Consider the following 13,515-nt stretch of genomic DNA (forward strand, 5'->3'; position numbering starts at 1 on the left):
CCTCCTGTGTACTCCCCTTCCCTGCTGCTTGCCCCCCATTCCCGTGCCTCTCATATTATTGTCTGTGCCGGGGGGCGGTCTCCATGCCAGTGGCTGATGTGCCTCCTGCTCTCAGTAATGTGATTGGGGGCTGCAAATCATTTCCAGCTCATTAAATCTCTCCCGAAACTTTCTCCCCCCCCCCACTCACTTTCCAATTCTCTCTCTCAGGATTCTCCTCCCTCCGCAGCATAAAACTCTCCATTTCATTCATTCAGACCCAAGGGAAGGAACTGGGAAGCAGTGAGAGTAGCGGGTCAGCGCCCCCTCATGCTGGGGAACCATTATCTGATCTGGGACAGATTAATAAAAGGGGGCGACAATTCCAGAGGGTGAAACATTGTGCCCTGTACCCACAGTGCCAACCTCCCAACGTCTGACAAGGTAAGAAGAGCCAGGGCACCTGCCCATAACATTCCCCTGTTTGTCTGGAGGGGGGGGGGGAGAATGCTGTAATTTGTGTAATATTACCTCTCCCCCCCAGCATTGAGAGTGAGGTGAGTCTGTCCCCAAAAACATGTTCTATCTCTGCCCCCACTATCTACATCCAATAAATGGATTTACCCCTCAATCAGTTTCCTCAAATATATTTGTTTCTACCTCCCCCCCCCCCCCGAGTTTAGCAAAGTGAGGAAATTCCTTCACTCTCACTGGTAGTCTGTTCCCTGTACCCACTACTCCTTCAGTTCTACCTTCTAATGTCTCTGCTGCCCTTCAAACTGGCAAGAGATTATCTGCCTTTATTCATCCTCTCAGCTTTTCTCGTGCCTCACGGTTACTGGAACCATCTAGAACTTTGCACAATGATCACTATATATTAATATATAAGGGGGATATGATCACTATATATAAATATATAAGGGGGATATGATCACTATATATAAATATATAAGGGGATATGATCACTATATATAAATATATAAGGGGGATATGATCACTATATATAAATATATAAGGGGTATATGATCACTATATATAAATATATAAGGGGGATATGATCACTATATATAAATATATACGGGGGATATGATCACTATATATAAATATATAAGGGGGATATGATCACTATATAAATATATAAGGGGGATATGATCACTATATATAAATATATAAGGGGGATATGATCACTATATATAAATATATAAGGGGGATATAATCACTATATATAAATATATAAGGGGACATGATCACTATATATAAATATATAAGAGGATATGATCACTTTATATAAATAAAAGGGGATATGATCACTATATATAAATATATATGGGGGATATGAGCACTATATATAAATATATAAGGGGATATGATCACTATACTGTATATAAATACATAAGGGGGATATGATCACTATATATAAATATATAAGGGGGATATGATCACTATATATAAATATATAAGGGGATATGATCACTATATATAAATATATAAGGGGGATATGATCACTATATATAAATATATAAGGGGATATGATCACTATATATAAATATATAAGGGGGATATGATCACTATATATAAATATATACGGGGGATATGATCACTATATATAAATATATAAGGGGGATATGATCACTATATAAATATATAAGGGGGATATGATCACTATATATAAATATATAAGGGGGATATGATCACTATATATAAATATATAAGGGGGATATAATCACTATATATAAATATATAAGGGGACATGATCACTATATATAAATATATAAGAGGATATGATCACTTTATATAAATAAAAGGGGATATGATCACTATATATAAATATATATGGGGGATATGAGCACTATATATAAATATATAAGGGGATATGATCACTATACTGTATATAAATACATAAGGGGGATATGATCACTATATATAAATATATAAGGGGGATATGATCACTATATATAAATATATAAGGGGATATGATCACTATATATAAATATATAAGGGGGATATGATCACTATATATAAATATATAAGGGGATATGATCACTATATATAAATATATAAGGGGGATATGATCACTATATATAAATATATAAGGGGGATATGATCACTATATATAAATATATAAGGGGATATGATCACTATATATAAATATATAAGGGGATATGATCACTATATATAAATATATAAGGGGGATATGATCACTATATATATAAATATATAAGGGGGGATATGATCACTATATATAAATATATAAGGGGATATGATCACTATATATAAATATATAAGGGGGATATGATAACTATATATACATATATAAGGAGATATGATCACTATATATACATATATAAGGAGATATGATCACTATATATAAATATATAAGGGGGTATGATCGCTATATATAAATATATAAGGGGATATGATCGCTATATATATAAATATATAAGGGGGATATGATCGCTATATATAAATATATAAGGGGGATATGATCACTATATATAAAAATATAAGGGGGATATGATCGCTATATATAAATATATAAGGGTGATATGATCACTATATATAATTTATAAGTGGATTATGATCACTATATATAAATATATAAGGGGATATGATCACTATTTATAAATATATAAGGGGATATGATCACTATATATAAATATATAAGGGGATATGATCACTATATATAAATATATAAGGGGGGATATGATCACTATATATAAATATATAAGGGGGATATGATCACTATATATAAATATATAAGGGGGTATGATTACTATATATACATTTATAAGGGTGATATGATATGATTACTATATATACATTTATAAGGGTGATATGATCACTATATATAAATATATAAGGGGATATGATCACTATATATAAATATATAAGGGGATATGATCACTATATATAAATATATAAGGGTGATATGATCACTATATATATAAATATATAAGGGGATTTGATCACTATATATAAATATATAAGGGGATATGATCACTATATATAAATATATAAGGTGGATATGATCACTATATATAAATATATAAGGGGGATATGATCACTATATATAAATATATAAGGGGGATATGGTCACTATATATAAATATATAAGGGGATATGATCACTATATATAAATATATAAGGGGGGCATACAATAAACTCTGTAAACTCACACTGATAGACATTGGGGGCTGATACATGGGGGGCTCATTAGCACTAAGGGCATTTGGGTTCCAGCTGAGGTCTCAGTCCTGCAGTAAATATGCGGTTGAAGACAAACAGAAGGCAAATGCTAATTTGTATCGTAATTAGTGAGTGGGCGGGGCTAAGATGCAAGTAGCAGTAACTGCTCAGGAAATAATATAAAGCCCCGGGTGGATTGAGTCAGGCAGCTAAGGATTGGGCTCAGGGGGGAGCATTACTCCAATAGGGGGGCTTTAACCCAATATCCACTATCCAATCACATGCCCTTGTTCTGTATTTCTGGCACCAAGGGGCCATTACTCTGTATGGTACCCAGGACGCACTGTAGGTTTTGGCATGAGGTTTGGGGCTTAGTCTATTGGGAAGGAATGAGCCCTTGGCTGCAGTAGGAAGCTCTAATACTCAGTCGGAACAGTTTGGCTTCTGGTTCTGTGTTTTTATCAGCATTGGACACCTGGTTTATTTAAATGTGAGTGTTCGGCCTCTGGTTTATGTACATATGGGTGTTGGGCCCCTGGTTTGTGTAAATGTGAGTGTTGGGCCCCTGGTTTGAGCATGAGGGGCCCCTTTGTGCCATTGTTGGGTGGGGAGAGATGCAGCAGGCAGGCCACCCTGGGAATACTAATCACTGTGCCATTGTCAATGGTTCTTTGTGCCGCTTGTTCTCCATTCAGACCCTCTCCTACGGAATGCCACAATAGTGCCAGTGTCTGCTCCCCGAAACATAACCTTTCAGAGTCGTCCTCCTCCCCCGTCTCTCTCTCTCTGCAGACTCCAATCCTGTTGGGCAGCCAACCTGCATAAGTACAGCCCTGTATCCCCCCCAGCCACCCCTCATTTCCCACCCCATACCCATCCCCCCATCACTCAACCCCCTTATTTATCCCCCATTCCCTCAGCCCCCTGTCTTTTCCCCAGGCGCCCCTCTGTATCAGAGCCCAGGCCACAGGTGCTGTTGGCAGTGAGGAGCCAGTTGGCATCATGTGTATAGAGCAATGTTGGGGGTTGGTGAAAGTTGGCATCATGTGTATAGAGTGATATTGGGGGTCGGTGACAGTTGGCATCATGTGTATAGATCAATATTGGGGGTCGGTGATAGTTGGCATCATGTGTATAGAGCAATATTGGGGGTCGGTGACAGTTGGCATCATGTGTATAGAGCGATATTGATGGTCAGTGACAGTTGGCATCATGTGTATAGATCGATATTGGGGGTCAGTTAATAACAGGTAGTTGTCTCTTTAGTGCAACCCCCAAATTCTCTGTCTATAATAACCAACAGTCGGGTCCTTTCCCTGCACCTCAAATGAAGGAATTTGACAGCTCCTGATTTACATAGGTCATAGATTGTAAGCTCTTTGGGGCAGGTACTCAACTCTCACAATCACATCAACTAGAAACTATTTGCTTGACCATTTTTGGCACCACAGAGACTCCCATTCAACTCATTGTTCCCACTGGATTGTCTCTGTATCTATTATTTATTAAAGGGGAACTAAAACCAAACAAAGAGTGTGGCTGTAAATTATGTGTATGGATCCCTAGGGTTTGCTACTCTGTAACTGTTCTCTACTCCTTCTGTGTGACTGGTCTCTACTCCTTCTGTGTAACTGGTCTCTACTTCCTCTGTGTAACTGGTCTCTACTCCCTCTGTGTGACTGGTCTCTATTCCTTCAGTGTAACTGGTCTCTACTCCCTCTTTGTGACTGGTCTCTACTCCTTCAGTGTAACTGGTCTCTACTCCCTCTGTGTGACTGGTCTCTACTCCCTCTGTGTGACTGGTCTCTACTCCCTCTGTGTAACTGGTCTCTACTCCCTCTGTGTGACTGGTCTCTACTCCTTCAGTGTAACTGGTCTCTACTCCCTCTGTGTGACTGTTCTCTACTCCTTCAGTGTAACTGGTCTCTACTGCCTCTGTGTGACTGGTCTCTACTCCTTCAGTGTAACTGGTCTCTACTCCCTCTGTGTGACTGGTCTCTACTCCCTCTGTGTAACTGGTCTCTACTCCCTCTGTGTGACTGGTCTCTACTCCTTCAGTGTAACTGGTCTCTACTCCCTCTGTGTGACTGATCTCTACTCCCTCTGTGTGACTGGTCTCTACTCCTTCAGTGTAACTGGTCTCTACTTCCTCTGTGTGACTTTTCTCTACTCCCTCTGTGTGACTGGTCTCTACTTCCTCTGTGTAACTGGTTTATAATCCCTCTGTGTAACTGGTTTCTACTTCCTCTGTGTAACTGGTCTCTATTCCCTCTGTGTAACTGGTCTCTACTCCTTCTGTGTAACTGGTCTCTATTCCCAGGAAGATCTAATACAGGAATTGTAATTAAATCTGTTAGGGTGAGGGACAATTGCCCCAATCAGCTCTCAGATACTTATCCCACAGGTCCAATAGGGATCCAGCAATGCCATGCAGTTCACTTGGGGGTGTTTTAATCCCTGTACAGTGACCCCTCCCTGGCATTGCTGGGCATTACACCTGTATAATGGCTGGTATTGGGGTGCCTGTACCCTTGTTTACTCACAGTCCTGTGCCCTTCATGTCACTATGAGGGAAATGTGGTTATAACACAGGTTACAACAAGTTTTCTCTTGTTCGGCTCTTTAATCAGCTGCCCCAGGGGAGGCAATGGCATTTTATTCCGTGCACTAGTTATCCTTTAACCAATATGCCGGGGGCAATGGAACATTCTGTTACCTGCCCCACACACAGCACATGGCAGTTGCTCAGCAGCCGGCACAGAGAAAACACTGAATAAATCATTAGATCCATCCACTAACGGCCATGGGCACAGCTTCAGCTTGGGGAGAAACTTCCCACAATCCCTTTCTCTTTGGCAGGTAAATCAGTCAAAACATGTTTGGGTTCAAGGTGGAACTCACGTGCTGAGTTAGATGTTACCTGAGTGGGTGAGGAAAGGTCCGGCACTGGTTCTTATGCGAGTGTGTATAGGTGTGTGTGTGTGAGTATATGCGAGTGTGTATAGGTGTGTGTGAGTTTATGTGAATGTATGTGTGTGTTTGTGAGTGTGTATGGGTGTGTATAGGAGTGTGTGTATGTGTATGGGTGTGTATAGGATAGTGTGTGTGAATATGTCTGAGTGTATGTGAGTGTGTATAGGTGTGTGAGTGTGTGTGTGAGAATGTATGTGTGTGTTTGTGAGTGTGTATGGGTGTGTATCAGTAGGTATAACTGTATGTGTGTGAGTGTATGTGTGTGTCTGTGAGTGTGTATATGTGTGTATGTGTTAGTGTGTGTAAATCTCACAGTAAGTGTGTAATTACATTACAAATCAGAAAGGGGGAAATTCCTGGGGGAGGGGATTCACCATGTTGATCCCTCATATTATCCCAAAGGCTCGGGCCCCTTTCTTGTCCCATTTTCCTTTCCATTAAGTGTTAAAGCCCAAGTGGAAATGCAGAGGAGTCATTAATATTCCTGTCACCCCCATTCATCCCCCTGTCACCCCCATTCATCCCCCTGTCAGGAGCAACAAGGGTCCAACATAAACCAAAGAATTCCCATAGGGAGGAAGCAAACCAGACACTTGACTTTGCCTTTTAGAGCATTTATTCCAGCAGAGTTGGCACAAGCTTTCGGGGGCAACCCCTTCCTCAGGTGCAACATAAACCCCTCTGAATAGGTAACCCCTGCCCCCTGCCCATTATCATTGGCTGAAAACTGCCCCCTAATGACCTGAGGGGCAGCTGCTTAAGTGATACCCAGAGAATCGGGTCCCATAGACTGTAAGTGGGGGAAGATATTTGAGTTCATAGGAAGCAGAAGAAGAAGGTTCCCCATACAAATATAATAGGGGGCAGCAATTGGTTCCCTGGATGAGAGATGGAGAGAATCTGCATTTCCCATAGCATTAGTTTTGTACCCCACGAGGGAGTAGTAAAGGGGGAGCAGCCCTTATAAATCTCTATGGTGGAACGTTCTAATACTTCTCATTGATCAGAAGAACAAAGGGGAGATGTGACAAGGCATCACCATGGGCTCAACCACAGACAAAGACTTGGAGACAAAGGGAGAACCAAGAGAGAAACCTGAGGCCATGGGGGGGTTGTGCTCAGGCTGTTTATTTCCCACACAAAGGAAGAAAGGAATGCCCCAATAGCAGCATGAATGGGAGAGAAAGAGGATAGCAGGGCTTTAAATTTGATAATTTCCTCCTGTTCTGACCCCTGGAATAAAACAGAGAAAGTCTCTTATTCAGCCTTTTCATTCCATTTGGAAACATTCCACATGGGAAGAGCAAACAACTGCCTTCTCTTTCACTGGCCTAATTCTCTCCTCATGCCCTGGCTAAATTCTCTCCCCATTCTGTAGCCTAGTTCTCTTTCTATTGCCTGGCCTAATTCTCTTCTCATTCCCTGGCTAAATTCTCTCCCCATTATGTAGCCTAGTTCTCTTTCTATTGCCTGGCCTACTTCTCTGCTTTTTCCCCAGCCAAGTTCTCTGACCATTGCCTGGCTTTCTTATTCATTATTCTGTTGCCTAGTTCTTTCTCCATGGCATCACCTCTCTCCCCACTACTTGGTCAAATTCTCTCCTCATACCCAGGCCTAGTTATCGCCCCATTGCCTGGCCTAATTCTCTCCCCATTCCTTGGCCATGTTCTATATCCATAGTTTTCTTCCCATTATCTTGCTTATATACCCTCTCTGATAATGGCCTACTTCTCTTCTCATTCCCTGGTCTAATTCCCTTCTCATCAAAGGGCCTAGTTCTATTCTCATTCTCTTGCATATTTTTACTTGTCAGATCCAGGCCTAATTCTCTTCCTATTGCCTAGCCTAGTTCTTTCCTTATTCATTGGCATATTTATCTTCCCATCCTCTTGCTTATTTCACTTTGCAGATACTGGTTCTCTTCCCATTTCCTGGTATAGCTCCATTCTCAAGCATTGGGCTTCTGCTTCTTTCATTTTCTTGGCTAGTTCTATCCCTATTCATTGGCCTAGTTCTCTTTTGATTCTTTACCTTCCTTTTTCCTAAAATGGCCTGGTTGTCCTCCTCTTCCCATTCCCTGTGCTAGTTCTCTTCATATTCCCTGGCCTGTTTCTTTCCTTATTCTTTAGCCTAATTCTCCTCCCATATTATCTTATTACCTTTTGCATATAATAGCATAGTTGTCGTCCCATTCCCTGGCTTATAGTTACATAGTTACATAGTTAAATTGGGTTAAAAAACACCATCAAGTCCATCAAGTTCAACCCCTCCAAATGAAAACCTAGCCCCAAACACACACCCCTCCCTGTTCACATAAATGATATATACCCATATCTATACTAACTATAGAGTTTAGTATAGATATGGGCTTAGTTCTCTTCCCACTCCTTTACCTAGTTCTCTTCCCATTCATTGACCTAGTCCCTCACCCATTATTTTGCATACCTCCCTTCTCATTATTTGGCCTCTTCCCATTCCCTGGCCTAATTTTCTTCCCATTCCCTGGCCTAATTTTCTTCCCATTCCCTGGCCTAATTTTCTTCCCATTCCCTGGCCTAATTTTCTTCCCATTCCCTGGCCTAATTCTCTTTCCATTCCTTAGCCTAGTTCTCTTCCCATTCTCTTATCTAGTTTTATTCCCATTCCCTGGCCTAATTCCCTTTTCATCCATTGGCCTAGTTCTCTTCTCATTCCTTAGCCTTGTTCTCTTCTCATTCATTGGCCTAGTCCTCTTCCAAATCCCTTGCCTGGTTCTCTTCCCATTCATTGGCCTAGTTCTCTTCCATTCTTTGGCCTAGTTCTCTTCCCATTCACTGGCCTAATTCTCTTTCCATTCTCTGACCTAATTCTCTTCCCATTCGCAGACCTAGTTCTCCTCCCATTCCCTGGCCTATTTCTCAACTCACTCATTGACCTAACTTCCCATTCCTTGCCCTAGTTCTCTTCTCATTCTTTGAGGTAATCCTCTTCCCATTACCTTGCCTAGTTCTCATCCCATTCATTGGCCTAATTCTCTTTCCATGCATTGACCTAGTTCTCTTCCCATTCCCTGACCTAATTATTTTCTTATTCATTGGCCTAGTTCTCTTCCCATTCCATGGCCTAATTCCCCTGTCATTCCCTGACCTAGTTCTTTTCCCATTCCCTGGCCTAGTTCTCTTCCCATTCCCTGGCCTAGTTCTCTTTCCATTCATTGGTTTAGTTCTCTTCCCATTCCCCGTCCTAGTTCCATTCCCATTCCATTTCCTAGTCCTCTTCCCATTCCATTGCCTAGTTCTCTTCCCCTTCCCTGTCCTAGTTCCCTTCCCATTCCATTGCCTAGTCCTCTTCCCATTCCATTGCCTAGTTCTCTTCCCATTGCCTTAGTTATTTTCCCATTCCCTGTCTTTGTTCTCTTCCCATTCCTTGTTCTAGTTCTCTTCCCATTCCCTGTCCTAGTTCTCTTCCCATTCCATTGCCTAGTTCTCTTACCCATTCCCTTGACTAGTTCTCTTCCCATTCACTTGCCTTAGTTATTTTCCTTGTCTTCGTTCTCTTCCCATTCCTTGTTCTAGATCTCTTTCCATTCACTGCCCTAGTTCTCTTCCCATTCCCTTGCCTTAATTCTTTTCCCATTCCCTGTCTTTGTTCTCTTCCCATTCCTTGTTCTAGGTCTCTTTCCATTCCCTGTCCTACTTCTCTTCCCATTCCATTGCGTAGTTCTCTTCCCTGTCCTAGTTCTCTTGAGGCTCCTCCTAAAGTTGCTTGGCCGCCTGGCAGTTAAAGGGTTTACAGATTCATTCCCAGAAGCCAATGAATGAGCAGCTGTGAGGAGGGTTGTGATTGGAGTGTCTAAATCTTTCCTTGCCAGGCATTTAATAAGTGGAGGATGATGTAAAGGGGAAGTAAGTCCCAACTGCTCATTCTCTTCCTTTCGTCCGAACCCCCCAGGAAGCTCAGATCCCCTTGTACTGAGAGGGATGTAGTGTCAGGCTCCAGAATTGTCAGATCCATTGTCTCTCTGACCCCTTGAGAATTTGCCCATTGGATATTCTATTTTCCCCCGTTATCCAGTCATGCTGCACTTGGGATTTACAGGTACATTGCCCCCTGTTGGGCTTCATGGGAAGTTAGCAATGAATGAAAAAGCCGAGACCTCTTTATGCATCAAACGGGGTGATCCCAAGCTTTATTCCATGGTGCTCTTAACACTGTTCACGAGATCAAACGTTTCTGGACCGCATGGCCCTTCATCAGTGATCACTGATACCCGCATCCCCTCCTGTCTATCGTTATTTCATGGGGAGTTATCCTTCCCTTCCTGGTTATTAGCAACTACATGGGGGGTGTTGGGCAACATTAATTGGGAATCCAGCGCCTGGTCTGTGTGTCAGACAACTCAGTGTATGGACATTTTGTCATTAACTACTAAACTGCCAGTGAAGAAGGGAATATGGAATCTGTTGAGCTGTGCTGCTTCTGTGTATGCTGGGGGTTAATTCATATCCTATTTGTTGGGAGCTGCAGCCATTAGTTTAACCTCAGTCTGTTGTGCAATTCATAATAAGGAGACATGGTCCTACAACCAGTAGTATTCACACTCTCTCTGGCACACGGAAGGTTAAGTATTTCCCTTTCTGTTTAATCTGTCATTACCGACTGCCACCTGCTAGCGACAGTTTCTCACCAGCCAGAAAACTTCCACTACATTGTTTCAATAGGCAGAACCAGCAGCACTGAACTGTCCAATCAATGAATATTGCAGAGCTGCTTATATGAGTATTTTTGTTGTTTAAGTAAACATTTTATGGTTTTACATCCCCTTGAATCAGTTTGTTTTGAGATTATTTAGCGCCACCTGTTGGTCCCCGTTGCCATCAGGAATTTTCTGTTCCACCTGTTCTAAATCCCTAGTTAAAGGGCCAATATATTATTGTGACTCCTTGTTGTCTTGGTTCCTTCCAGATGACTTCTGCAATGAAGGTCTATTACAGTCAGACCACCCAAACAGATAGTCGTCCTCTAATTGGCTCAAGCTTGAGAAGGAGGAGAGTCATGACCAAAGATGGGAGGAGCAATGTCCGCATGGACCACATCACAGACAAAGGGTTCCTCTACCTCAAGGACTTGTGGACAACATTCATTGACATGCAGTGGAGGTACAAGCTGCTCCTGTTCTCCGCAACCTTTGCTGGGACATGGTTTATTTTTGGGGTCATTTGGTACTTGGTGGCTCTGGTGCATGGTGACCTCTTAGAATTTAATGCTCCGGCCAACCACACCCCATGTGTCATGCAAGTGCACACGCTCACCGGCGCTTTCCTCTTCTCATTGGAATCGCAGACAACTATAGGCTACGGATTCCGCTACATCAGCGAGGAATGTCCCTATGCCATTGTCCTCCTCATTACTCAGCTGGTCCTCACCACCATCATGGAGATCTTTATCACAGGAACATTCTTGGCCAAAATTGCCCGTCCCAAAAAAAGGGCAGAAACCATCAAATTCAGCCAGAATGCAGTGGTGTCCCAGCATGAGAGCAAATTGTGCCTAATGATTCGGGTGGCCAATATGAGGAAGAGTCTGTTGATTGGCTGCCAGGTGACAGGGAAGCTCTTGCAGACCCACCTCACTAAAGAAGGTGAGAATGTCCATCTCAATCAGATCAATGTGAACTTCCAGGTGGACACTTCCTCAGACAGCCCCTTTCTCATCCTGCCACTCACCTTCTACCACATTATTGATGAGTCCAGCCCCCTAAGGGATGTGGCCCTTCGCTCAGGAGAAGGGGACTTTGAGCTGGTAGTGATTCTCAGTGGCACCGTGGAACCAACTAGTGCCACTTGCCAAGTGCGGACATCATACCTCCCCGAGGAGATCTTGTGGGGTTATGAGTTCAGCCCAGTGATTTCAGTCTCCTCCAATGGGAAATATGTGGCTGACTTTAGTCTGTTTGACCAAGTGCTGAAAGTGTCCCCTCCATGCTGCATCCATGAGACAGTACGATCTGGAGATTCGGAGAAGCTCAAGCTGGAAGAATCTTTTAGGGATAAACCTCAGAAAGATGGGAGCCCCCTCAGTGTGAGAATCAGTAATGTTTGACTTCCAGGATTAGATAATATAACTATAATTCTTTCCTCTACAGTAGGTACCTGGCACACCCCATAAGGGGCCCAATAACTCCTAGAAAATGGTTAGGAAACCCACCACTTGAATGTTCTAGTAGGTCACTGACCATTCTCATGCGTACTACAGAGGAAGGCTCTATATTACACTGGACATTTATTGTCTTTAGGTTTGGGGGAGGGTGTCTTTTTTGCCTTGAACCCTTTTATTTAATGGAACTGGTGGACATCACTGTGTGGACTAGAGGCACTACAACAGACAACAAGAATGTATTGATTCTTTTACTGAGATCCAAATTCCACAATACCCCATCATCCCCTGGACTCCGAATAGCACCAATAATTTTGCTTCTTCACCAGACTGTTGAGCCAACTTTATGCTTGGCAACTTTTCTAAACCCTATGGCCTTCTTGCTCAAAAGCTTCCACAAGTGCCTGCTCCACTGATGTAAATGTAGGTGGGCTAAAACCCAAGGTAAAACCCAAGACGCTGAGGTTGTCAGGTTCACCCAAATGCTAGTGACTGGAGTAGAGAGCCCCCCTTATCTCAGCACATGCTTAGAACCCCTCAACCCCAACCCTACATGAAGGGCCTACCCAATGGAGCCAAGGAACATGGGTCATTGCTACCAGTCATGGGCATTAAGAGGTAGGCATGCTGCTAGAACCAGTCTTGTTTTGCTGAACATGAGAGGGGGGCACAAAGGCCTTAATCAGGACAAGAGACTTGACCAGAGGACATTTCTCCCTACCATGTAGTACATCTCACTGGATGATAAGAGCTGGGGAACCAGTAACATTAGTGATTTCTATGATACATTTTGTACTTACGCTGCACCCTAAATAACAGAAATATATATATATATATATATATATATATATATATATATATATATATATATAGGCTCATGTGTATGTATATTATATATATATATATATATAAATATATATATACTGTATATATACACATACACAGGAGCCTATACACACGTCTGTCTCTGTGTTACTGGCACTGCCATTCAACTCAAATGGTTTGGTCTGTTCTACCATCAACAAATTGGTTCCCCGTCATTTGGGGCAGGGGGTATCTGAGTGTATAATAATATATTAATGCCAAGGTGGATAGAACAGAGCGGCTACGTACCAGGCGGCTCAGTCAGGTAACATAAAGTAAGTGCAAAGTGGGCAGAGAAAAGGTGCTAAGGAGACCAATGTTGGGCAAAATAGAACCGAGAGAAGCAAATGAGTGAAATCCACAGAACCTGCACTTCTA

The 13,515-nt window shown here is 42.3% G+C and overlaps 1 protein-coding gene across 1 annotated transcript; it reads left to right on the plus strand.

Annotated features, from left to right (window-relative positions):
- Positions 1-233: 233 nt before the first annotated feature.
- kcnj10.S (potassium inwardly rectifying channel subfamily J member 10 S homeolog) lies at positions 234-13,115 on the plus strand. The gene is made up of 2 exons (XM_018233658.2): positions 234-423; positions 11,083-13,115. The coding sequence occupies exon 2, from the start codon at positions 11,083-11,085 to the stop codon at positions 12,217-12,219; it is 1,137 nt and encodes a 378-aa protein (XP_018089147.1). The 5' UTR covers positions 234-423; the 3' UTR covers positions 12,220-13,115.
- The last annotated feature ends 400 nt before the right edge of the window (positions 13,116-13,515 follow it).

Source organism: Xenopus laevis, chromosome 8S (genome assembly GCF_017654675.1).
Source record: "Xenopus laevis strain J_2021 chromosome 8S, Xenopus_laevis_v10.1, whole genome shotgun sequence".
NCBI classification, from domain to species: domain Eukaryota; kingdom Metazoa; phylum Chordata; class Amphibia; order Anura; family Pipidae; genus Xenopus; species Xenopus laevis.